Source organism: Pogona vitticeps, chromosome 3 (genome assembly GCF_051106095.1).
Source record: "Pogona vitticeps strain Pit_001003342236 chromosome 3, PviZW2.1, whole genome shotgun sequence".
Classification (NCBI taxonomy): Eukaryota; Metazoa; Chordata; class Lepidosauria; order Squamata; family Agamidae; genus Pogona; species Pogona vitticeps.
The window spans coordinates 167745106-167772707 of record NC_135785.1 but is presented as its reverse complement, the minus strand read 5'-3'; the positions used below and the strand labels follow the sequence as shown (position 1 = coordinate 167772707).

General features: G+C 41.5%; 2 protein-coding genes across 4 annotated transcripts in view; one reads left to right on the top strand and one right to left on the bottom strand.

Moving 5' to 3' along the window:
- The window catches only part of LOC110074116 (F-box only protein 36), a 29385-nt gene extending 25173 nt beyond the window's left edge, over positions 1-4212 (top strand). Inside the window, exon 5 of the mRNA XM_072994570.2 lies at positions 173-4212. Within this exon, the coding sequence (XP_072850671.1) occupies positions 173-325 (153 nt within the window). The 3' untranslated portion in view covers positions 326-4212. The remainder of the gene's footprint in view (positions 1-172) is intronic.
- UPF3A (UPF3A regulator of nonsense mediated mRNA decay) lies at positions 2829-27602 on the bottom strand. Of its 3 annotated transcripts, none has more exons than XM_072994566.2 (10): positions 27384-27602; positions 26514-26620; positions 25331-25437; positions 24393-24491; positions 24165-24275; positions 23366-23421; positions 23123-23281; positions 19218-19375; positions 7686-7983; positions 2829-5138 (listed from the first exon to the last, which is right to left on the bottom strand). In XM_072994566.2, exons 1-10 carry the CDS (start codon positions 27561-27563, stop codon positions 4965-4967), a joined length of 1449 nt encoding a protein of 482 aa, XP_072850667.2. In that variant the 5' UTR covers positions 27564-27602; the 3' UTR covers positions 2829-4964. The 3 variants fall into 3 exon arrangements, with proteins under 3 accessions (XP_072850667.2, XP_072850668.2, XP_072850669.2); XM_072994567.2 differs by having other exon boundaries at positions 7742-7983; XM_072994568.2 differs by lacking the exon at positions 7686-7983.

Below are 27602 nucleotides of genomic sequence, written 5' to 3'. Positions count from 1 at the left end.
TCAATAATACATAATTTTCTGTTTAGATACCATTGGGAACCAGTTATCAACAACATTTGGCAGGGCTGTTAATGATAGGATATTTTGAAGATCATAAATTATTGAATAAGATCAAAACCAGATTTACTGTAGTCATGTTTTGTAACATGCATTGCAAATTTTTATATTTCAGTTGTGCAATACTGAAGATTTTTGGGAAAGAATAAAGAAGTTGCAAGACAGAGACACTTTTCATGTACTAATGGCTTATAAGAAGCCAATGAATATCAGCAAAAGACCAGGCAACCTGAGACTCATGCAAAGAAGACAAACCACATTCTTCTGAATCTGACTGCAGATAGGTGATCATGCTATAACATTCCTATATTCTAATCTAGCCAAAGAAGTTTATATAGAATTATTTACCTTTCAAGGGTAAACGTGACACTGTAGATAAGCTGCAGGTGGGAGAGTATGAAATTTTGCATACATTCAGGTATGGGTGTCACACATGCAAAGAAGGAGCCAAAGCTACAGATGATGTTTAATCTTTATTCCTAACAAAGAACAGGAACCCCTTCAAGTCCATGACAGTTTTTTTGTTCTTGTTTTTACCATAAACAACTTCACATCCTACTGGTACTCAAAAGAGGAATAAAGAGAAAATACTCCTGGTGAACGACTGGCTATAAAGGCGGTGCTGATGTGAGAGATTTAGATTTTGGGACCATGGGCTGTGCTTCCTGTAATATGGACTGATAGCAAGTGTTGACTTGCATCTCACAAGGACTGGGAAGAATTTGTTTGGCACAGCATGAAGAACTTCACCAGGAGGGCTTTAAACTGAATTGGAAGGGGGAAGGAGGCACAAGCTCAGAGATAAAGATAGATGAAGGCTTACTCACAGTAAGACAACAGACTGAGCAGCTCTAATGGGGCCCAATAATAATCTTCATTCGAAATGTACAAAGTAAAGCAGACTGCAGATCATATAGTCTCCAGTGTCCATATATGAATGCCAGAAATATAGGAAAAAAACAAGAAACTAGAAAACTTAGTTGAGGAGGGTAAATTTGACTTTATAGGGATAACTTGGTGGGAGGATTCCCGTGACTGAAATACAATAGTACAACAATGGAACCAATTACCTCAGAAAGTGGTGAGCACTCCAACACTGGAGGCATTCAAGAAAGACATAGGCAACGATCTGTCAGATATACTTTGATCTGGATTCTTGCATTGAGCAGGAGATTGGATTTAGTGTCCTTATAGGCCTCTTCCAACTCCATGTCCTACAATTCACATAGTAAAGTTTGGTTATATCTCCAGTACAGTGGTGCCTCAATTTACGAAATTAATCCGTATTGGAATGGTGGCCACAACTCGAAATTTTTGTAAATTGAATCACCATTTCCCATAGGAATGCACTGAAAACCATTTAATCCGTTCCGGCTGTTTTTAGTTCTTATCTAGAGGCGCCGTTCTTAAGTCGAACTAATGCAAAGCCGGTTAATCTGTACTCTACCACTAGGGGGATAATTTTTTCTTTTGACCTAAGATGAACTTAGGTCAAAAAAAGGGCAGGAAAGGAGGGGGGAGGGAACACCTTCTAAACAGAACACCTTTTAACCAAAACCAAGCACCTTTGAGTGTACAGTAAACTCCATTTTAAAGCTTGGCTGCATCAACAAGCACCACAGCCCCTCACAGCATATTTTCTGATTTTAAAAGAAACAGACCTTGGAGCCACATTTTAAACACACATTTTAAAACAAAAGTCAGGTCACAGTACACAAACCCTAAAAGCCACTGAATCCAGCAAGCATCATTCAAGCACAGAACTCCTCATCACAAAAAGAGAGTCTAAACTGCATTTTACAGCCCGCCTGCATCAACAACCAGCAACCATTATTACAGCAAACAGATCCCCAAAGAAAAAAAGACCTCATGAGGTCATAGTACATAAACCCTAGAAGCCACAGAATACAAAAATAAATTTTACATTTTAAAATTACTGCACAGTCTAATTTTCATATTTAATTTTAATTTAATATTACAGTCTACTTTTCACATTTTAAATCCACACTGCAAGACCCATCAGAGCACAGAAACATAACCCCCACCTAGCCCTACCCCCCCAAGCTGCAAAAAAACCCTGTACAGTACAGTAAATGCAGTGTACAGTATGTACTCACCCAGAACAGGCAGTCTCTCTGTTTTTTAAAAAAGTCAGAAATCCAAAAATAATTTTTAAAAAAAGCCAAAAAAATACATTCCGTACAGTACAGTACCAGGCAGTCTGAAGACTCTCTCCCTATCCACTCCCTAACCGCTGAGGTGAGCAAAGTAGCAGACAAGCAGCCTCTTTGCTGGCCAACGGTCAACTGAAAGTTCAAATTTCACACTTTCCCCTCCTCCACCCTGTTTTTTTTCCATAACTCAAAGCTCTGGCCGCAAGTCGAAGCAATATTTCATGGCCGGAGCTTTTCGTTTCTCAATTTTTTGCAACTAGGGATGTTCGTAAGTCGAGGCACCACTGTACTTCTAAGCACACATAATTCCTTTGTTCAGGAATGTACATGGAAGCCTGCTCTGCAGTCTACAAATGCTCAGTTCTCTAGTGCAGCCTTCGCCAACTTGGTGCCTTCCAACTGCATTGGACCACAAATCCCTTCATCCCCATCCAGCATAACTTTTGGAGATCTAACATCCATTTCTGTGGCAGTTTTCTATGGTGGAAGAGCATGCAAAACCACAGGTCTCAACTTCTCAGAGTTTCTAATCCACTAATTATTTTTGTAATTGTAAATTGTAATTGTAATAGAAAAATGTCAGTCATTACTCAGATGTTAGTTTAATCTTCCAGTGGCTGAAGTTTCAGAAGATCATTTTTATTTGCAGTAGAACAATCAAATGCTGATAGTACAATTATTAATAAAAAGTTAAGACATGATGTACAAAAAGTAGTAAAATAACATTTGTGTTCTGTGTAAACAGAAAACATGTCAGCATTGTCAGAATGATGCTCTGCCCTCAAGGCATGTGCAGATGCTTTCTAAAGATCCTAGAAACAAACACACACATCACACGCATATTGGCGTAACACAGTGTACCAAGGGAGGTGCCACAGATCATCTCCCTCAAATGCATCCTATTCTGTAGCTTATTTCTATATCAACATTTTTTCACTGATGAAACATAAAAACATACATTATGAAATATTAGCATACAAAACACTGTTGCTAAAATCACATATTAAAAAGTGGCAAAACATTTAAAATGCCATTTCATGAAAAACACACAACACTAAATATTTAGGCTCAGTTCAGCCTCTTTTTTTCTTGCTTAAACATAGGAAACTCTTTAAAATGGAGAAGCAGTTCAGAAACTAACAAAGCATAATGACACTTCCCTGTCGATCTAGCGAATTAAAGACCAAACTAGATGTGACAGTGACAAAACTATGTTGGAACAGGGAAGCTACTGAATTCATATAAAGAATTCTGTACCCACACTTCCCTGCCCCAAAACTCCTCATGGGCCTCTGAGCGAAAATTGAAATGTTTGCAGAAAAAGGTCAACAGTTAGTGGGTTCTTACTGAAACAGATATTGATTCACTCATGCTGTCTGCTAAGATTTTCCATCTTTGGCTTTAAGACTGGAAGTAACTTGACTAGGAAAAAAGCAGTTGCTAGAAACGAAGAGTAAGCACTTGCTTTCTACCTGAATATGTTGTGCTTTAAATCACCCCCACCCAGAAATTTTGTACAACCCCCATTTTAATTTATAGATGCTGCTGCTTCTAGTTTGCCCTTGAAAAAATGTAAATGCAAAAAGGTACTAAAACTGGAAGTAAACATGTCAATTATGAGCCTTCTACAGATGCATCCTTTAACTAGCCACGATCCTGCAGTTGATTCTGCTTCACATAGCCAGAATCCTGTTGGTGTTCATATGCCATTTATGTAACTCAACACAACTAATTGTGGCTAACTGATGAGGTGCCAAGTCATGTCTTGTTTGCATGGCTGGTCATAAGCCAAATTGCACAATTGAGATGCTTCACAGGACTTTGTCAATGAGATGCAATTAGCCATGGCAAGTTAAACAAATCTTACTTGAGCACCAGTAGGATTCTAGCCAATAATGATTTACACATAACTTAACTGCAAATATACAAAGCATTCCAGTTTATTATAAAGATATGCACTTGCCAAGTTGGGACTAAACTCCTGACAGGACCAAAGCTATGGTATTTTGCTCCCTGTTAATGTAAATAAACTTACATACTGTGTAATGCCTTGTTTTCATGGTCTTATATGGGTGGGGCCTGTGTAATTTATATAAAATATTAAAATATCTCAGTTAAAACTGATGAAAATCCACACTTTGAAAAATTCCTCAAATTAGCAGAGTAGAACACCTGTATTATATTCTAAAATGTTTTGCCAAAATGTAAACTTTAAAGTATGCTAAGAATGATTAGACTCTTCCTACGACTGTATTCTGCATATATTCTCATTTGTCATCCATACCATTACCACATTTCAAGCCAAAATATATTCTACGTACTGTATAACAATTCCCTTCATTATGCACAGGGACCTGTTTGATTATATAACACATCAGTATGTATGAAATTTACAATAGTGGATAATGGCAGGGTGGTTACTATCATAACATATTGGATGCATCTCTTTACATGGTCCTGACATGAATTTTGTCCTGACATGCATGGAGCACACCCATAGCAGAAGACGGCAAAGATGGCAATAAATCTATGATGTGGCTCTATAACTGATACATCCTTCCCCTTGGTCTCCCCCACCCCGTAAAGTGATGACATCCTCATTCATTTTATGGAAAATTGCATGTGGTCCAAGTTACTGCTAGAAAAATAAAATAATGCTGGCCCAGTTCTGAGAACCTATCATTTTTTATGGGGACACTAAATCTTAATGCTGAAATTTATGTCCATGTTTTTTTATTCTGCATCTTCACTCTTCTCAGAACCACCTCCAGTTGAATTGTCAGCCTCATACTTTCTGTCATAAGCCTCTTCAGAAGACTTTTCAGCACAGTCATAGGACCTACTTGAAGACCCCGTATGTGTTCGAATGCGAACTCCTGGCTGGTATAGCTGCATGGCCGGCCGATCCTGTGAAGGAAGAAACACAAGAAAGAAGATTCAGGCTTTCAGAAAACCATTTGTTTACATAGGGAATCTTAAATGTCTTCATAGAGTTGTTACAGAAAAGGGGGCTTTTTGGACAAAGTGTTTGATGTTGAATTAAAAAATAGAAAAAAATCATTATAAATGATGTGCCAATTATCATTTATGATATCATACTTGGCTCTTGGGAGCCAAGTATTTTTCGCAAATTTAAAAGATTCTGGGTAAGTGAGGATAGCTGCTTTGAGAGGAATAGGAATAAGCAACAGCACAGTACCAAAATGACCGATCCATGGAAAACAACTCCTCATCAAAGTTTAAATCCATTGTAACAACTAGAAAAAAGTAATATAGATAGAAGCAAATATGGATGTACAAGACAGGCCTCTGACTCCAAGATATAAAGTTAACAAAAAGACATGCAAGTTGACCTAACTATGTGGAGCTTGGTCTTTTGACTGTCAAGGAAGTACTCCAACCTGGACCAAAGAGGAGCTGCACAAGTGCAGTTCCATATCTGTGGGATTTTCCTAGGGATGTAAAGGGCCTACTCTATGGCATGGGCGACATCAAAATGTAGGTAAGTAACTCACTCCAATGTGATCCTTTAGGCCTTATAGGTAGCATATAATCCAAAGGCAAGGGTAGGTGATCCATCAATTAGACTGCTAAAAAAATCACAGACAAATGCTAGCTTTTGGCCCACACAAGCATTCATCAGGCTGAGCATCACTTATCTATGGGTTCTTCAGAAAAACGACAAGAGTTCCAAAAAACATGGCAATATGCCTATGCCACTTTCAAAATGAGGGCTACAAAGTCAAGTCAGGAGTGTTGTTTTAAACTCAACCTCTGACAATGTTGATTGAATTGTCCCAAACTTCCCAGACAGAAGTCTGTGTGTGTGCAGCCACTCAGCACACGCACACACACACATTCCACTGTCTTATATTGAAGGAAAATGTATATGTGTGTTGGAGGGGGAGGATTGCTTGGGGACTGGGATAATGTAAATGTGCCTAAGTTGAGATAAAATGATGAGTGACCAGCAGCTTTTTATCTGGGGAGTTTGGGATAATTCAGTCAACATTGTCAGAGGTGGAATACAAAACCAACACTTGGGTTGACTTTGCAGCTCTCATTTGAAACTGGTGTAGATATCTAGCCATAGTTTTTGAATTCTTCTGGGTTTTCTGCATCATCCACAGATATGTGGTGCCCAGCCTGACGAAGGCCTGGACAGGCCAACAGATGGTGTTTGTGATTTTTAATGGTCTTTCTAGAGATATCACCTACCCTTGCCTTTGGACTGTGTACAGTACAAGGATCACATGGTATTTTCTCCTTTTCCTAGTTGGCATGTAGCAAGCTATACTGGCAGAAACTAAAGCTGTAATCTCAAAAGCATGTATTGGGAAGTAAGCCTCACAGAAAACAGGAGGAAACATGCTTAGGGTGAAGCCACACATCTATGATAAATGGTATTAAGCTATTGTAAAAGCCTTCCAGCTGGTAAGCAGCACACAGCAGAGCTATCTCTCCCATACAAGGAAGGATGCTACGATTGCTTTGTCAATATAAGCCACCTTTTGCACCACATCAGCTACAGATATGCACAGGACAAAATACAAGAATAACACCTGTGGAAAATACCAATCTTGCAGCCTGTGTCAATATTAACAACAGCTCAACTGTTACTGAGTTGTCCTTTGAAATTCTTTAAAAAAAAACAAGTGCCTCACCCTTTTTATATATAAGGTAAAGGTAAAGGTTCCCCTTGACAATTTTTGTCCAGTCGTGTCCGACTCTAGGGGGCGGCGCTCATCCCGCTCTTCAAGCCATAGAGCCAGCGTTTGTCCGAAGACAATCTTTCCATGGTCACATGGCCAGTGTGATTTAGACACGGAACGCTGTTTACCTTCCCACCGATGTGGTCCCTATTTATCTACTTGCATTTGCATGCTTTCGAACCGCTAGGTTGGCGGGAGCTGGGACAAGCGACGGGAGCTCACTCCGTCGCGTGGATTCGATCTTACGACTGCTTGGTCTTCTGACCCTGCAGCACAGGCTTCTGCGGTTTAGCCCACAGCGCCACCACGTCCCTTGTTTTTTATATATAACATGCACTTTTTATATATAACAGCACAAATCATGCTTACTACTCAGGCAGCACCAACTTAACCTGTTTTGGCAATTATTTCTCTCAGTAGTTATGTACTAGAACATAATATTTTGATGAGGTTTAAGTGAAGATAGGTTTTCATGGAGTGTAGTATTCAATCATATGTTTGTTATAGTAGGTAAGCAAAAATGTAAAAGCCAGAATTCTGTACTTCATAAAAGCACATATTTTAAGTCTGTAGACACAGAGTCAAATACCTATCATTCTAACTGCTTTTGGTAAATGAAATGTGGACGTTTTCATAGTACTAAAAAAAATTAAACTCCTTAAGGTCATGCTGAAAAATCAAATCCTGTGTGACTCTGAAGTAATTGTGGTAATGAAAAATTATCCTGAATGAATAAAAGAACCTTATTTCTTATGCGCTCCTTTTTGGATGCCATGTCATCACACTTGTCCTCTTTACCCAGTTTGTCTACTGTGTCCACAGTGAAGCTGTAGTTGTAGTTCACTTTCTTCCCTCGATCTTGGTTGTATCCTTTTCCCCACTTCATCTCATCTTCATTCCTTCTCACAAACTTGTCAAATTCATAGTGCGTTCTGTGCTTTCGGCTATCTTCCAGTCGAAACCTTTGTCTCTCAGGAGGTTCCTTTTCCCGAAATCTTCTCTCTGAATCTCTTTGCTCTTTATCACTATCATTTTGTGGCCTGTATTTTTTTAAAAAAAGAACAATCCAAACTTAATTAATCAGAGAGGCATATAATTCCCAAGCAAAGCTCCCTGATCATTTAGTGGTATTGGAGCAGGACAAACTATGCTTACAACATAATTCTGTACATGTCAATTCAGAAAAGCAATTCACATTGAATGCAATGGTGTTATTGGGTTTAGGTTTCCTGACTTCCAGGCTAGACTTAGTATGTATGCACACATTGTATTGCGTTGTGTTGAAAATCTTCTTGTTTTTTATAGTTAATGTCGGTCGGGATGGTTCTGCAAATTCAACTGTTTATTTTGTGTTCAATTAAGAAAATAATGAATAAAAGGGCAGTGTTTTCAGAAAAAGATCTTAAGTCTAGAATGTCATCACTCAGCTGTTTGATATTTATGCAGCTTTGGTTTCCAAACACTGGTTTATGAGTTGCTAACAGCCTGATATTACGGTTACAGTGATGTCAGAAGAAAGTAAAGAATGCTGTATTGGTTAATAAGAAAAAATCCAAAATATATGGCCAGGCAAAACCTTTATTGGAACAAATGAAAATGTTATAAAATAGTGAACAAGACTCCTAGTGATCCAACTGATGAAGTGTCCTGGGGAACCTGAAAAACTTGCTCATGATTTTGTGGTATTTTGATGAATCCTAATAGAGGTACTGCCTTATTGTAGCTCTTCAGATGACAGCATAGCTCATAGGATAAAGTGTTAAGGGGGTTCAGTTATTAGAATGGCACACAGAAATTGCTGAAGACTATCTGAAAGCATAAGCTAATGGATCTAGAAAGCAACCTTCCTGCAAAAGTCTCATAAATAAATATAATATTTTTAGACCAAAAGTACACCACCATGTTGTCTGCATTTCAATTGTGAGTAATTGTTACAATCTACATCAGAAATGGTTAACTCTGGATTGTGTCTCACAATTTTTCTTTTGTTCTCTCCAACCTAACTTAGTGTGATCAGACAGGTGTGCTCCTAATCACACCGGAAAGAGTTGCTTTGCAAGGAGCAATCTCCCTTAAAATGACCCTTCCATCTGCCAGGGAATCTCTGCACCTTGTTCCCCAAAAGGAGTAGCCCTTGAGCATAGATTGGGGTCAGGCTGGACCACAATTCCCCATATGTCATGTGACTGACATGAAAAAAATGACAACAGACCATTCCACAAGTGGCCAAAACACAATCTATTTACACATGTAATCACACTCTAAGATCATTATTGCCAGCCATGTCTATTTATCCTACAGCTTTCCCAAATTTAGTTGAAATACACATTCCTATGTCATTGAAATACCCATGTGAGTGATTTGATAGCATGTTCAAGTTCCCTTTTCAACTGCCTTATAAGTAGGAAAAAGCATGATAAATGCCATTTGCATTAGAATGTTTCCCAAGGCTAGCAACATCGTAAGTTAGGAACAATAAAATTCTTTAAATAAAGTTTCTATAGACTAGTTCAAAGGGACAAATGAGGACATGCCAACAGGAGTCGGAACTGAAACAGTGAATCTTGCTCAGAACCGCCCACACTGAGTAGGACACTGTCTATATTAGCAGAAAGGACTTTCTTTAAAATATAAGGCAGCAACCTTTTGGCATGCTGCCGGGGTGGTGGTGGTAGGATAGTGATAGGTGTGGGCAGATGCAGTGATGGAAAAAGCTTAGGCTGCTGGTGAACGAGAACTGGCCTCTTCCACTCTCTATAAAAACACCTCCCTTACTCTACTCCCAGGTGCCTTGCCGGAGGTGAGGGAATCCAAGGCGGCTTTTATTTCTGCTAAAGCTGGTTTGCTATCCAACTCTTCCAAGACAGGCAGGCACTCAATGTTATTTAATGCCTCTTTAGTTACTACATTCTCTCTGGAATATAGCTCAGAGTAATGCTACACCCAGCGTTTCATCTGCTGTGCTCGGTCCTGGATGATCACGCCTGTAGTAGACGTCAAAGGAGCAGATTTCTTCTGTATTGGACCTAAAGCCTGCTTGATACCGTCATACATTCCCTTGATTTTACCTGTGTCTGCTGCTATCTTTATCTGAGAGCAGAGCTGAAGCCAATAATCATTAGGATTATCTCCTGCCATCCTGTTGGGCTTTGCTATGAACAGACGGGCCTGGAAAGGTTTCCTCAAGTGCTTGGACAAATTCCTCCACTTTTCTTTGATCGCAGGTCTTACTAATGTGAATACGTGGTCTTCCTTCCTTTTTCGTGTGAGACAATCTCTTCATTTGCAGTTTTACTCTACTACACACCAGGGAGTGATCAGTATTGCAATCAGCACTCTGATAACTGCATGTGATCAATATAATACTAGGAAGGCAAGAGCATCTAGTGAGGATCAAATCAAGCTGATGCCAATGCTTGGATCTTCGATGTCTCCAGGAAACTCTGTGTTGAAACTCCGTATTAAAGAATGTGTTGCTGACACAGAGACTATAATAACAGCGAAACTCCAGCAAGCGTTGGCCATTTTCATTCATCTTCCCAATGCCAAAACGGCCTAGACAAGTGGGTCAAGAATTGTGATCAACACGAACTCTAGCGTTAAAATCTCCAAGAATGAACAGTGGCTCTCTCTCATAGATTTTTTTGATAGTAGCTGCCATATCATTGTAGAATTTGTCTTTGACTTCTGTTGCACACAAGTGTTGGTGCATATGCACTAATGAGGGTGATCAGTCCTGTTGATGAGTGGAGCTACAGAGACAGGATTCCCCACAGTAGGTGGAAAAATGGATCTCAGCAGAGTATTTCTGACCACAAAGCCAACGCCATATTCTCTGGTCTCATTCAATGGTTTTCCCTGCCAGAAGAATGAGATTTTTTTTTCTTTGACAGATCCCATGTCTGGCAATCTCATCTCTTGCAGGGCAGCAATGTCTATTTGCAGCCTACTCAGTTCCATGTCAATGACAGCTGTCTTGCGCATGTCATCTATTTCCTGCAGGTCGTCAGAAAAGCCAGGGGTCATTGTTTGAACATTCTAGGTGCCCAACTGTAAGGCAGAAGTTTTCTTATGATTGTTGCATGGTGCAGGGTTATCAATCTGCTCGTCAGCTTTCTCCCTAAACCCCACACACCCTGTGAGATTAACAGACCATGGCAAAGTAGCACCTTACTGGCTGGGGACTGCCCATCTTAAGGTGGGCGGTAGCTACTTAGTGAAGTGCAATGACCTCTCCCAGCATCGGAAGAAGCCCTTGGCATCATGCTCTATGCCAACTGAGCAAAGACTTATAACCGGTAACGCTACTTCCCGTATTATTTAGACGCTGTATGTGAAGCTGGAGTGTCCTCTCCAGAGCATGAAGCCTGGGTAAAATAATATGGAGGATAGGCTGTTACTCAAGCAGCAAATCCCCCCCTCTTCACATCGCTGAAATAGTCCAATGGAAAGGCAAGAGCCAATACAACTGGTTCCATCAACATCGCAGGAGTTGCCAGAATGACATGAACTGCCTCTGGCTCCAGATTTTCCCTCAAGGTTAACTTCTGTAGTCTTTTCGATCAGTGGATATAGCCACAGGGAAGTGGAGGTTTGAAACCAGAGTTTTCCTTCTCCTAAATGGGCTGCCTTCCAAGGCTGACAAGCCCTACCTACCTGGCCGTACTGCAGTACAGCTTACGTTTTATGCCAGAAATGTTTATTCACTTCTGCCACTTGAAGTGGGAGAAAAGTGCTGAATTCACAAAATTGTGCAGCAGTGGCAGTTTACCCAAGAGAAGGCAGGAAATAAAGCAGCAGCAGTGATATCCACTTCCTCCCAAAGTCTCAAAACTGCCAGTCCTATCCCCACCTGCTGCTCTCCAAAGTGAGAAACAGCAGCTGAGCCTGCAAGCCCCCCAAGAAGCACACAAGCCTGCTGAGCTACCCAAAATGGAGAATGACACATCAATGTATGCAAGGAAGGAACCAGCCGTGGCCCCAAAGCAAAGGAGATCTCCTCCACCCCAAAAGAAGAAAGTACCAGCAACCACAGCCCTGCCACTGCCAGAGGTTGGCTCTGGAGAGCTGCAAAGAGCAAGGCACCTCTCCAACATGGCAAAGGCCCTCCTGAGGACAGCACCCTATCCCCTGAAGTGACCACTTCCTTGAATCTGGTGTCAATAGCTCTGGTTTTAGTTCTACAAAAGAAGCCCTACTAATAAGAATTTCTGTGAATTTCGTTGTATGTGTATATACTTACAATGACAATAAATTATTATTATTATTAAAAGCTTAAGAGGTACAAAAAACTTTATGTTGCTGGGGATGGGGGAATGAGGGATCCGTAGGACACCTGCAAAATTGCATTGAGGGATCTGCAGCCAGAGCCTGGACATTTACATTAAAGAAGTTCCCAGAGCATGATCCGATCACTTAGGGGTGGCTCCAGTATGTCATTATATTCCTTTTTTCTTCAAAGTAACCTTTCAGTTTTTCATTGTAAGCCAGGGACTAATACATGTGTTCTAAGGTAGTGGTTCTGTCCACCATATGTTAAACAAACTAGTAGAATCCGTGACTATGGGACATGCTGGCTAGAGCTTTGGGACTCAAAGTGCAAAACATATGAAAACCGATGACTGGTTCAATGTGTGCTTGTCATTAATGTTACCAGCAGGAAGTGGTGACTCACACATGTCAATGAGTCATCATAGATTCATGGCACAGACATTGCTTTTCTATGGGCCTCATTATACTATACTTTTTAGTGGATTCAGTTCATATACTGAGATATAAGTTATCAAGTAGTTAACAGTTAGTGAGATTCAAGTGGTACTTGTTTTCCAATCTCTAGTTCAGTTAAGGACAAGATCATGACTGCTTTCAGCAGTGCAATTCCCTGCACTTACCAGGTGAAATAAAATGTAGGAGTTAAGTCATTAAAAATCAGTAGAATCTGTTACATACAGCACTGATGTTACCTGTCTGTCATGGGTTTGGAGGGAAAGTTCCATCCTATGGGGAGTGGAAGGCGGGACATCAGGAGGAGGGGCTGTACTGTATATAAATGTGAAGCCTGTGTGGTGAAAGGGGAGACGCTGGGATGTGAAGAAGCAGCAGCTGGGAAGAAGAAGCTGGTGTGGGAGTCTGTGTGTCAGACAGGGTACTACTGTGTGTCAGAGTACCAACCTGATAGGTTCAGGTGTCTGTTGGTTAGCCAGAACTGATAGGTTCAGGGTCTGTGCTTCAAGTTAAGGGTTCTGTGTGAACCAAACTGTGTGTATGTATGAGTGAAACTAAGCCACGTTACTTTATCTTATTCACCTGATCGTTTTATTTTTCCCTGTGTGTATTTAAATAAACCTTATTCTTTTTATTGTTTGAAAATCCATCCCTGGTCTGTGTGACTTCTTATAGGGAATGGTTGGTGGCAGCTTAGTAAACGTGTGGCAGATCCCAGTAGGTCTGGGTTTGTCACATTGATTGGTGTCCAGCGTGTGGGATACGACTGGTCCAGTTGTCCAGTGGTCCAGCAAAGCCTTGGCAAGTGTGCCCAGAGCAAGGTGGGTCTAGTCAGGGACATTCTGAGGCGCGTAGGTAATCTTCTAGGTGTACCTCACGGGGAGGTGCGCTAGTGGAAGAACGTGCCAACTGGGGAGACTAGATTAGGGTGCTCTGAGGCAGCCTGTTTTGGCGGGAAAAAGCTGAGGCAAAACTGTGTAGTAGCAGTGATCTAGCCTGCCTGCTGAGAGGCCCAGCAGAGGGGGGTAGACTCTGGCTGGCTACAGTTGCAAGTTAAGTGCTGAAGAACAGCAGCAATCTATAGAAAGCTGGTTCTGAGGCAAAAGAGAGGAAAAAAAAAGTGGTCGTTTTATTTTGAGGCTTGACTTTTTAAAGCAGCTTGTTCTGAGGGGGGATTATGCCCTTGACTCGAAGCCAAGTGGCAGAAATGGGTGAAGTGAAAGACCCCCAGGTTGACCAAGGTTCTGAGGATGAATTTGGCTCAGTGCAGGGTGACAGCACAGGAGAGCAGAACCCAGAACTCAGGAAAATGCTCATAGCCCAACAGCATGAAGTTCAAATGAGGCAGTTAGAAATAGAAATGGAGAACTCAAAGGGGGAGGACTCTATTGAGTTTAGCAAATGGGATCAACAACTAGATCCAACCTTGCAGCAGTGCTTTAAGATGGTTAGCAATTGTCCAGTAACCCCTGAGACCCGTGAGAGATATTATTGTGAAGAAGGACTTTTAAGTAGGGAGATCTTAATAAACTCCACGAAGGAAAAATTGTTTGTAGTTCCTTCTAAATATAGAAAGAAAGTAATGGAAAAATGTCACACAGACACCCTATCGGGACATTTAGGGATGGCAAAGACTAAGCAGAAAATATCCCAGAAGTACTACTGGCCAAAAATGGGAAAAGAAATAAAAGAATTTTGTCAAAGCTGCACCACTTGCCAAATGAAAATAAATAGTGAGGAAAAATCCAAGAGGGATGATGACTGGGATAGGTATATGGAAGAGATGAAAAATATTGACAATATATTTAAGCAAATGGAAAATAGACATATTGAACAACTGAAAGAGAAACAGAGGTCTGGGTTTACTCTATTAAGGCAAGTTTTTAAGGATGCATACGGCATAGATGAGTTTTCTGAGGGAAAAGATTTACAATCCAAAGTGGCAGTGGATATGGTTTATGAGTGTGAAAGAAAGATAAAGCCACAAACTATTCTGAAACCAAAAGAAGGCACACAGGTTAAGGCACAACAAAACCTGAATTATTCTGAAGGAAACATGAGGGAAACATGGGACCCTAAGTACTCTCAGGGACCAGGGAAAAGCCAGCAAGGGGGAGGGGCCCATGGTGAAGGGAAGCCCTCGGACATGAAACCAAGACCTCAGATTTTGGAGGGAAAACCAAAACAAGATGAGAAAGACTCAAAATACACCAGAAAATGTTATTTCTGTCAGGGAAAGGGCCATCTAATCTCAGAGTGTGAGAAATTAAAGCAGCTAAAAGGAATTGTGCCTCAGGATTCTAGTGGAACCAAGCCAAAAGCTGTGTTCTGTGTCCAGAAAGAGCAAGGCTCATTGTCACTGAGGGAGCCTGTTGCCATGGCTGCTCAGTCTGGAACGGCTGCATCTGCTGATCAGGCTGAGGAAGGTGGTCCTCTTGTGGAGGTCAAGCGATGCTTGCTCGTGAGAACAGATTCTCAGTTGTTTGAGACAGCAGGGGTGGACGTAGGAATACTTGGCCGTCAGTATCGGGGGCTGCGGGACACTTGTTCTCAGGTGACCCTGTGCCATCCAGATATTATTCCTAGGGAATATATAATCCCGAATGAGAGCATAAAGGTAGCAGGGATTGAGGGGCAGATAATCTCACTCCCAGTCGCGGAGGTACCTGTCAACTTTCAAGGCTGGAGGGGAGTTTGGCGGCTAGCGATTTCATCGACTCTGCCAGCAGCCGTGCTCGTGGGAAATGACCTGGCTGAACATGTGAAAAGGGTGCTAGTGATTACACGTTCACAAGCCACCACGGGGACAGTTCAAGGGGGTAATGATGAGCCAGAGACGGAAGCAGAGGGGAGTTCAGAAGCTGTGGTGGAAACCTTAACCACAAACAGCAGATTTGGACAAGAGCAAAAGGCGGACGCCACTCTCCAAAAGTGTTTTGAACAGGTGACTGACGCCCAGCTAACACCTGAAACCCCAGTGAGATTTCTAGAGAAAAAGGGGATTTTATATAGAGAGACCCTGAGGAATATCTCAAAAGGGGGAGATGGGATCAGAAGTCAGCTGGTGGTACCTGAAAAGTATCGCCCCATGATCTTACAAAGGGGGCACTCTGACATGTTTGCTGCACACTTAGGGGTGAACAAAACACAGCAGAGAATCACACAGAATTTCTACTGGCCTGACATAGGGAAGCAGATCAGGGAGTTCTGTAAACAATGTGATGTGTGTCAAAGGCAGGGGAACAGCCGCGACAGGACCAAAGCAAAGTTGTGCCCTTTGCCTGTGATTGACACTCCGTTCAAATGTATAGGGATGGATATTGTGGGACCTTTGCCCAAGGCCACAAAGAGGGGGAACAGGTTCATTCTCACAATTGTGGACCATGCCACAAGGTACCCTGAAGCCATACCCTTGACTAACATTGAAACTAACACAGTGGCAGATGCCTTGGTGGGGTATATGTCCAGGATGGGATTTGCCTCAGAAATAATCACAGATTTGGGCGCATCGTTCACATCAAAGCTCATGAAACGCTTATGGCAAATCTGTGGAATTAAGCACAAGGAAACCACTGCTTATCATCCTGAAAGTAATGGGTTAACTGAGAAGTTCAATGGGACTCTAATGCGCATGATTAGGGCTTACTTGGCAGAGAATCCAAACAATTGGGACCAGAAGCTGCAATCCCTTTTGTTTGCTTATCGATCAGTGCCACAAGCCAGTACCGGGTTCAGTCCATTTGAACTTTTATTTGGGAGAAGGGTGAAAGGGCCCCTTGATTTGATCAAACAAAATTGGGAGCAGATCACCCAGGATGACCCACAAGACGTTGTGACATACATAGACACCCTGATGAATGACCTAAAGAGAAATCTAGAGCTGGCAGCAGAAAACCTGCAAGCTCAGAAGGTCAGACAGAAAACATGGTATGACCACAAAGCTAGAGAGAGGCACTTTGACCCAGGGGAGGAAGTGCTTTGGCTTAGGCCCTGCAGGGAGAATAAACTGCAGCTCAAATGGGCAGGACCATATAGGGTCATTTCCAAGATGTCAGACCTGAACTACCTTATAGAGCAGGAGGAGAACCAAGCAAGGAGGGTGGTTCATGTGAATGCCCTAAAACCCTACTACCGCGGGGAACAGAGGGTTTTATTCGCGATAAAAGCAGCTGAGAGTGAGGAAGCTGAATTACCCTTCTGGGAGGGTAGAGGGGAAGTAAAATACAACCCAGAGGAGGTAAAGATCAGTCCTGCACTCACCCAAGACCAGCAGCAAGAACTAAAAATGCTGCTTAGTAAATATCAACAGGTGTTTTCCAACAAGCCGGGGATAGTGAAGGGAGTGATGCATCGGATCCACACAGGGGATGCACCCCCGCAGGCAGTATCCCCATACCGAGTAACGGGACCCTATAGGGACAAGGTGCGGAAGGAGCTGGACGAGATGCTTAGGGAGAACATAATCGTCCCCTCTTCTAGTCCTTGGTCCTCTCCGATAGTCCTTGTGGACAAGCCTGATGGGAGCATTAGGTTTTGTGTCGATTACAGGAAATTAAACCGTGTAACCACTCCTGATGCCTACCCAATGCCCAGGCTAGACAACCTGATTGAAACCATAGGGGGTTGTCAGTTCATCTCATCATTAGACCTGGTAAAGGGATATTGGCAATTAAGAATTGATCCCAGGGATCAAGAAAAGACTGCCTTTTGCAGCCCTTTTGGTCTCTATGAGTTTCGAGTCCTGAGCTTTGGTCTCAGAAATGCACCAGCCACATTCCAAAGGCTGATGGACCAGACCTTGGCAGGGCTCAGTGACTTTACAGTGGCCTACATTGACGACATAGGGATCTTCAGTAATACCTGGGAAGATCACCTGATACACCTGGAGTTAGTGCTGCAGAGGTTAAGTGCAGCAGGGCTAACAGTAAAGGCCAGCAAGTGTCAGCTGGGTAGCCCAGAAATAAAATACTTGGGTCACATGGTAGGGGGAGGAGTGATAAAACCCCTGGAGGCCAAAATAGAAGCTGTTCGTGATTGGCCCAGACCCAACACCAAGAAAAACGTCAAATCATTTCTTGGGTTGGTGGGCTACTACAGAAAGTTCATCCCGAGGTTTAGCGAGATTGCGGCTCCGCTGACCGATCTGACGAGGAAGAAGGCTGATGACCGCATCCCGTGGACCAGCGACTGTGAGGAGGCGTTCCAGAGGTTGAAGCAGGCGCTCATCAACTATCCAGTGCTGCGGGCTCCAGACTTCGACCGGGAGTTCATCATCTACACCGATGCGTCTAACAGCGGGGTAGGAGCAGTTCTGTGCCAGGAGGATGAGAATGGTGACCAGCATCCAGTGTCCTACCTGAGTAGGAAACTTCAAAAAGGTGAGAGACATTTGGCAACCGTGGAGAAGGAGTGTTTGGCCATAGTCTACGCGATCCAGAAGGCCAAGCCTTACATCTGGGGAAGACATTTTGTTCTGTGCACTGACCATTCACCATTGCAATGGTTAAAGACAATGAAAACCCACAATAGCAAACTTATGAGGTGGGCTTTAAACCTACAGGACTATGACTTTGAAGTGAAGGTGGTCAGAGGGTCAGTGAACTGTGTTGCTGACGCCTTGTCAAGAAGACCTGAAGAATGAAGACGGCGAAAGAAACATGGACTATGTGTATATATTGATGACAAAAAGTTAAATGTACCTGTTTTTTGAACTTGGTTTGTATGAATAAAGGTAAATTGATGTAATGTATATGGTAAATGTTTAAATGCCTAATTGCTATGGTTAACTTAGAATGTAAGTATAAGTAAGTATGATATGGTATGTATAACTGTTGTTGTGTGTTTTATCCAGGTTGTTTTTTGGGAAAAAGCACCTTAGCTTTCCCCCTACAAAACAACTTATAAAGAGGGGAGGTGTTACATACAGCACTGATGTTACCTGTCTGTCATGGGTTTGGAGGGAAAGTTCCATCCTATGGGGAGTGGAAGGCGGGACATCAGGAGGAAGGGCTGTACTGTATATAAATGTGAAGCCTGTGTGGTGAAAGGGGAGACGCTGGGATGTGAAGAAGCAGCAGCTGGGAAGAAGAAGCTGGTGTGGGAGTCTGTGTGTCAGACAGGGTACTACTGTGTGTCAGAGTACCAACCTGATAGGTTCAGGTGTCTGTTGGTTAGCCAGAACTGATAGGTTCAGGGTCTGTGCTTCAAGTTAAGGGTTCTGTGTGAACCAAACTGTGTGTATGTATGAGTGAAACTAAGCCACGTTACTTTATCTTATTCACCTGATCGTTTTATTTTTCCCTGTGTGTATTTAAATAAACCTTATTCTTTTTATTGTTTGAAAATCCATCCCTGGTCTGTGTGACTTCTTATAGGGAATGGTTGGTGGCAGCTTAGTAAACGTGTGGCAGATCCCAGTAGGTCTGGGTTTGTCACAGAATCATCACGACAAGATTCTTTAATTTACATCATAGTAATTCAAAGGATTTGTAAATTTAAAGTGGCTTCAGGATGCAACTGAATCTTCAAAATAATAAAGCCAAATACTTACTTTTCCTTTATTTCCTTTAATGAACCTTCCAGTGACTTAGATTTTATATTTCCATGTCCAGGTGACTTTTCCCATTTGCTGTCTTCTATGTCAGATTTTTCTTTTTCTCTGTGCTTTTCTGTGGCTTGCTCATCTCCTTTCTCAGGCTTTTTAAGAAGCTAAGAAAAATATTATTTTATTTATTTAGACACAGAATGTCCTCCATTGAAAAGATATTAGGGTGGTGCACCATAAATATAATTAGAAATGGCCATATAACTATAAAACACAATACATGCAATAAAATATACTTATGAAATAGATTCTAAGAAGTTAGTTGAACACAATAAAATTCACTACTTGACTTAAAGCTTCTGGGCAAACTGGAAAATATAGAACTGATATGAAAATGATTTCAGAGTCAGCTTCAGTCACAAATCTATAGGGAAAGCATCCCAGAAATTAGGCATCATAATAACAGAGGTTTTGTTCATAGCACATAATGGCCCAAATCCTTTTCCACAGTTATGCAAACAAAATAACTTTTAGAGGCGAATTGCAGTAAGTTAAGAAATCTGCACGAACCTTATGTGTTTCACACCAAGTTGTGTGACTCAGTATTCAACAGAAAACATCTATGGAGATTACCCATTTGCTTCCAAAAGTTACACCTTTGCATAACTGTGCAACAGGATTTCAGCCACTATGTAGTAGCTGCATGGCATTCAAACAGATACAGACTGCATTGGTTGAAGCTTGAAAGTTATGTTTAAGAGCATACGCCATATGACACATCACAGTGAACCATCTAGAACAGTGGTCCCCAACCTTTTTGACACCTTGGACTGGTTGGGGGGGATGGGGTCTGTGTGCAGGGGGGCAGGGCACCCCCATGCTCGCATGCATGTGCAAATGGGTGGGGGTGATCACATGGGGTGTGCGTACACTCTTGCACATGCATGAAAGGGTGGGGTGCTTGTGTGCATGCGCAAAGGGTGGGGGAGCTCATGGGGCAGGTGCGCACTTGCGTGCATGTGCAAAGGGGCTGTGGGGGCATGCGTGCAGGGGGGGTGGAAGATCTGTGTCCGCGGCCCAGTCTGGTCACGGCCATGGATTGACATAGGGCCGCGGACTGGGGACTGGGGACCCATGATCTAGATGGTTATTGTGAACCACTGTAATCAATCTATCCCTGTCTAGGAATGGTTATAGCCCCTGAACAGGCAATGGTAGCAATCTAGTTCACAGAGGCCACCTGAGCCTTAGGTGACAAACTGGATCCAGGAATATCCCAAGCTACCCACCTGTCCTTCCAAGACGTCCTCACTCCAAAATGTGCAATAATCTTGTTCAGTGGCTTCATATGGATATTGTGAAACATGGGGGAAATGACAGAACCTTGTAAAACCTCAAAACACAGACAATACAGATTTCAGCAGAGTCCCCCTTTAGCTACTTTCTGAAATTGATTCTGCAAATAGGAGCAGAATCATATCACCTACCCCCAATAGTTCCCCAATACCCAAGTCTGCTTCTATGGATAGGCTTATACACATAGTTTTCTATCTTTCCTTAGACTTTTCTTAGCCTAACCAGAAGCTGCCTCTCTGTTTTACAGTTCTGTTTCACAGTTTAATTTCTTTCTCTTATCTTTTGCTTGACTTGGCCAATAGTTGTCTGGGAATATACCAATGTTTATTGGGAAAGGTATATGTTTAGCATATCTGTGCTAGTCAAAGGCTAATCAGTTCTGGACACCTGGAAATGGGAACTCTATGTATTATAAATTTGCTTGTTAGTTAAGTTCTTGAAAGGTACACATATTATCATTTTGCCAATTAGTGACGGCGCCTTATCAATGTATCAATAACATAATGTATCAAATACACTTCAGTCAATTTGTCATGGTTGTGGTCCAAGGGCAAGTGTTAGTTGCACATCAACTAAAACTGAATTACTGAAACTAATTAAGTGAAATTAGATGTGCTCTGGTCATTTCTGAAAGATCTGTATCAAGGATAGCATCATGTCCAAACTGAACATTGCTTCCTTTTCCTGTTCAAAGTGAACATGAGTTATTGAATACTCAGGTTGCCTTACAAACCTGTCACAACGTAACTCTGAAGGTTCTAGTACTATACAAGCAGGACCAAATTACCATTTACTATACAAAAATGTCTGCTGAATGGATATTCAGGGATGCAATGGTGGCAGAGAAGTATAGATGTGTTGTTGTCAATACTATCACAAATTAGGCATAAAATCCTGTAAGGCTGGAGGTGAAAGTAAAGTCCCTCTCATGGGAGTGCTGTCCCTCCCGCCTACTGCCGACAAGGAAGTACAGATCCTGCCAATTCACCCACCCAGGAAGATAAGGCCACCAGGAACAGACACAGTGAAGACAGAGGAGAATTTGAAAGGGTTGATGGTTAAAAAACGTGGGACAATCTTGGCGGGAAGAGAACAGAAACCCCGGGGGGGGGAGGTAGAGGCTGATCTGGCATATATAAGGTGGAGTGAGGAGGAGTTACCATCAGGCTGGGAATGGTACTGGATAGAGGACCCATGGATGGGGAAGGTGGAAAACCTAAGAATACTGAAGGAAGAGGCAGATGGCAGCAGGAGGAGAGAGAGTACCCCAAAGCCTTCATATTGGGGTGAGAGAGAGACTAAAGAGTGGAGGAGGAAGTTGAAAGAGAAAAAGAAGGTAGAAACAGAAAGAAGAGAGAGGATAGAATGGATGGTGAGGGAGATGCAAATGAGGGGACAGCTTGGGGGCCCTGGCAGGTTCCCATCACCTCCAGAGAATTGGCCAGATTGGAAGACTGAGACGAGGACACCGTCCCATTGCTGGAAGGGGAGGCTGGACAGATACTGGGGGAGATGCTATGGACTGGCCAGGATCGTGGGATGTTCAAGGGGGAAAGCCCTTTAAGGTTAAAGAATGGAAACCCCTATCTCACTGGTTCTTAACCTTTGTTACTCAGATGTTTTTGGACTCCAACTTCCAGAAGCCTTCACCATCAGCTGTGCTGGCTGGGGTTTCTGGGAGTTGCAGTTCAAAAACACCTGAGTAACAAAGGTTAAGAACCTCTGACCCATTGTTGGAGGAGAAAGAAGATTGGGATACATTTGCAGACACTGTTTTTTTGTTAAGTAACGCAATAAATATTACTCCGATTTCTAAACCTCGCAAGTCTGATGATTTATTTGGAGCTAAACAAGAATTAAATTCTGAACCCTCACAAATGCATAGTGAATTATCAGAGTTAGCTGAGCTTCAGAAGACAAATTCAACTGACCATACATACATATAAATTGGGGGAAATCAAGGAAATTGATATCTTAGAATTTTTTGGCAGGTTGTCTTGTTTTCTTATTTCACACCATTCTTTAAAATTTATTGATTTTTACAATGTAATGGTATCTCTTTGGTGATTAGAATACAAATTAATGCAGTGCAGGTATTTAATATTTAAATAAATGTAGACCGGCATTTCTTTGTTTTAGAAGAGAATTAACAATTAAGCATTCTGCTCCATTGAGTTATTTCTACCCATGCCAAAGCACCTCAAGAGAAAAATATCATTTTCTGTGATTTAATTTTGTTTTTAATATTATTTTGTTTGACCATCTAAAGATACATTTTTACTTTTTTAAATTCAATATTGTAGATAAGTTGTTTTATTCTGAATTTATTTTCATGATTTGCAGATTTTTAATATAATGCCACACATAAATACAAGTTACGGATGGCAAGTTCTCAATGGAAGACTTCAAAATAGAAACAACACCTTCTTTAGTTAGAAGTTTCCTGCCTCTTCCAGCATAAGATACAAAACAACAAAAGAAATTAAAAACTACAATAGCACAATTTAAAGACCAGAGATGAGGGGGGGAAAAAATCCAAACTCTCTTAAAAATACCTTTATCCGTATTTCTTTCTCAGAAATTTTCTTTTGCTTTTCAGCTTCTTTTCTCTTGCGCCTTTCTTCTTCTCTGCGTTTCCGTTTCTCATCTTCTCTTAGGCGTTTCTTTTCTGATTCCCTCCTCCTTCGTTCTTCCCTTTTCTCTTCTCGTATTCTCTAAAATATTGGAAATGTTTAATGTAAATTTGTACAAGCATTGAAAAGAACATGAAACACAAAGTGTTCAAAACATAAACGTACCTGTTTTTCTAATTTTCTATTTTTAATATACTCCAAAAGTGGTGTTGTTCTTCTAGCTAAAACACAAAAATTTGATACATAGTATTCCATTCCTATTAGTATCATGTTTTACAATTCATGTTTGCTTTTTATCATTAAGATTCAGCAAGGTAATTAGTAGTGATAATGGTGTTTCTTCTTTATTATACATGAAGGTCATTCATTTCTTATTGTTAAGTCTGGAAATTATGGAACCTAGATACATATCTGAGATTATTTAATGAATATGGGATATTGCTATACTTTACTTTGGAATAATATTTTTATATTAAATATTTTCCCACACCTTTGCAAAATTTTGGAGAAGAAAAATGTTGATATAAAGTGGCACAGGTTAGAAGGAAAAGTTGTATGTATTTTCAATACCCAATTGGTGTTATAGACTGATTCCATATATGTACAAATATTGAAGGGGTCAGTGTAACGTATACATTTTGCTTTTATGCACAAATATTGTGATGCTTACTGTTAAATTAGAATAGTTTGAAGCTTACTACTGCCCCTTCCCCAAAATGTTTAATATGAAAGCTCTCTTCAAGTAGCTCATTAATCTCAATGTATGGACCTATTTTGCCAAAATGTTCTGCAGAGTGATAACACTTTAATTCTGCTAATATTTCTGTTTTTTAAAATTAAGAATAACTGTAATGGCACTAGATATAAACACAGTTTAATAACTATGACTTTAAGGAGCCCATAAGCAAGGGGAGAAAGGAATGAGAATTTGGGTTACAGAGGGGGAAAAATGAGCTTAACAGACCAATGAGCTCCCTTGTTTTTGCCTCAATCTCTCCAAGCAGGGTTTCAGGGTTGGCACATATTTTTTCTTCTTCAGCACAATAGCTTTCTAAAAATTTCCTGTATTCTGGATCTGAGGAAGAAAAAAGATGTAAAGAATGTTAAGCATTGTATGTTGTATATTACATGGAAAATTATGCCTTAACCAGACGAAGTTACAAAAATATTTCTACCAAGTAATTGAGTTTACCATCTTCTATGCTCCCAGCTTTTGCATCTTTTTTCTTCAGCTTCTTTTTAGAAATCTTTTGGAATGGTGCAAATTCAACAACAGCAGGATATTCCAGACCTTGAAAGAATCCAAATGAATTCAATAATTAATGGTAAAAATAACAGACGTTTTGAAGCTGAGAGAACTTGGATTATATCTCTTTCTGATTCCAAATATTGGAATTAAGATGGATCAACTTTTTTTAAATTGTAGAAGCCCAGAATCTGATTGCATTTTACACGGAAGAGGAATCATAGAAGCCACTGTGGCTAATTGTTGACATTCTAAAGGCTTGCTGTTTACACGTCAGCTCATGTGCCCAGCATATCATCAAACTGCAGCAATTAGTTGTAGCAATTCCCACAAGCCCTCTTCTAGCACAGTAAAATGCAGTGAGAGATTCTGGTCAAAGGTTAGAATAAAGTACCCTGACCCAGAAAAGAAATCTGTATACAAAAGCAAGCTTCCATAGCTGCAGCCAATGCTACATGAGCTGATAATAATTTTCTCTGCTCCATGATAAACCTACTCCTATATCCTAGGTGTATCTGTCAACACAGAAGCAAATCATATTTTTAACATTGTAGAAATATTAAGAGTAATAACATAACAACAAAAATTCCACTATTACTTAATTTAAAAGTTATGAGTATTTCGTTAGCTTCTTGAAGTTGTATAATATTACTGTGCAAGACTATATATGAAAAAAATTCTTTGGAAGCTTTACTAAAGTACACAAAGCCATAATGTGTGAACTGTGGCACATTGTCAAAAAAATAGCTTATAACTGGAACTAGTTTTTCACTTTGTCCTGTGATAAGCTCAACTACTGTTCAAGAAATACAGTCCTAACAGCTTAGAACTAGTTCCCTGATATGGAGCAGTTCAGTTTCTGCTGATATTAATTAATGGGTTACCTTTATTGTCAATGAAGACATAACCATCAAAGCGATCTCTAAAAAGAAGGATGTCATCAGGGTTTCTAAAATTAATATATGCTCTTGAGTAGAGATGAGGATAAAGGCTGCAACAAGAGCGAGTGTTTTCTGTTATTTATGTTCCTTTTCTAAATAGAAACAGTGGTAGAAGGAACACATGAAGTATATCAAGGTAAGTCTAACATTTACAAATCAAATGCAATTATTGTGAGGCAGAAACTTCTTAAGCAATGAGTTCTTCAAAGCCTTTAACTACATGCTATCATGTTATCTTGTAACTCAACCAACTGCAGGACAGCATTATAGGATGGTATTTTTTCAGTCAGGCCTCTACTGTACTGTAGCTTCAAGAATCCAGCTTTTTCTAGCTTCTGGGTGCCAGTTATGTCATTCTTTGACTGACTGATGCCTAAACATAAAGGGCTTCTGGAATGGAGAATGCATGGAAGGGCTTTAAATAAAAGAGGAGGGATGGTCTGTAGAAGAAAAATGAACCAATCACAGAAGTGGAATGGTAGAGGATGCGCTACTGAAGCTTTACAAGTGATTCTATGCATTTTGATTCTATGAAATCTAGCACTGTCACAACTAGAGTAGGCTTATTGAGTTTAGGTGTTAACCCACCAAATCACAACTAATTCAGTGGGCTGCTCTTGCAATTTATTACTGAATTTCAGCCAGGCTATAAGAAATTTTCCATGGAGTATCATGAAGCAGGCAATAACGGGTGTGGATTTTTATGCTGACTATCAAAACAGTCAAGAAACTTGTGTGGTTCTCATTAAGGATTTACTTATGTGAACTATCGCTAAATATCAATAGAAAGTTCATGCTGGAGGCTAGAAAAAAGATCTAATAGCTACAACATGTAAAGTAGATTTTTAGATACTTTTAAAAATCATGCATGACAATTTCAAGCTTAGTGTGCTACCCAGGTTTACAGGAAAAGTTTGTGATCACATCATGCATTGTGCTATGTCAAAGAAACCAAGAGCTACAACACATTCAAATCTTTAAAATACTCTGATATTTATCACTGCTCCACAAAATTTATTTTTAATTATTTCTTTTACTGAGTATGCTGTAATCAAATCTTGATGCTGTTGATAATGTGAGCACAATAAAATGTCTCTCTTGTTCACAGAGATAAACAACTTCTAACCTTGGATCAGAGGTACAAAATTCAAAATAATCATGTGCAGGAAGTGGATGGAGTTGTTCCTCTAGCTGCTCCTTGGTAAAACTAGGAGGGAGCCGGCGTATAACTACCTGAAAGAAACCACATGCAAAACCCAGGGTGCAGAACACTCAGTAGCACCCATGCCAAATGCCTGCAATATCACCAAAACATATTTATTTACATTCCCCGTCTAGAAAAATGTACTTCTCTCACTAATATTATTCATAACTTTTACAGCACTCTTAGAAAGTAATGAGAATTTCCACGACGATCCTTCCATTCACCCAAATCTAGCCTCAAAATCCTCAACCCTTCACACCACCTCTCCCGGGCACAATCCTGTTCCAAATTTTAGTCTGGATTGGGATTTCTGCTCCACGGTTTTGGGTTCCATCCTGACCCCCTCAGCCGATGGGGATTGGGACCTGTAGGGTTGAACAGGTCAGGGACTCAGGCAGGACACGAGGGAGAGGCTGCCCAAAGCCCTCGACGTCTCTGGCCAGGGTCCTGAATCCAGACGATAGGCTCCAGGGCTGCTGCTGCGCCTCCCGGGCACCCATTTCAGCACCCCTTCCTTCCCTCCCCTTTCGTCTCCACACACATACGCGAAGGGATAAGAGAGAGCGAGAGAGAGACCCCGAGGCATCCTCGGTTCGTTCCCTGCCTTGCTTACCTTTCCCCAGAAAATATAGAAATGTTTCGGGGCCCCTCACAGACATGGCCGCTTCCCTCCCGCCCAGGCCTCCCCGCGGCCCGCCCACCACCGGAGCGCTGTCCCTGGTCCTGGAAAGGGGCCGGCCGGCCCTCCGCCCATCCCCCCCCCCACACACCCCTCAGCCGCTCCCTCCTCACTTTGCTCAGCGCCGCTCTTTTCTCCTCCCGCTGCTGTTTGCCCGGCAGCCCCAGGTTGCACGACGGCGGCGGCGGCGGCGGCGGCGGAGGAGGAGGCGGAGGCGGCCGCGAAGCCCCCGGGGATGACGGTGGGGTCTGCGGCGCACGACGCGGCGATTCCCGCGGCAGCGGAGCCTCCATGACGGGAGCGAGGGAGGGAGGGAGGGAGGGAGGGAGGGG

Bases quoted from the DNA above. Each gene is read 5' to 3' on its own strand.
- UPF3A (XM_072994566.2), bottom strand. From the start codon at position 27,563: ATGGAGGCTCCGCTGCCGCGGGAATCGCCGCGTCGTGCGCCGCAGACC. The intron at 23,282-23,365 runs GTACGTTTATGT...CCAATATTTTAG, and splicing joins ATAGAAAATTAGAAAAACAG to AGAATACGAGAAGAGAAAAG. The intron at 7,984-19,217 runs GTAAGTATTTGG...AAAAAAATACAG, and splicing joins TTAAAGGAAATAAAGGAAAA to GCCACAAAATGATAGTGATA.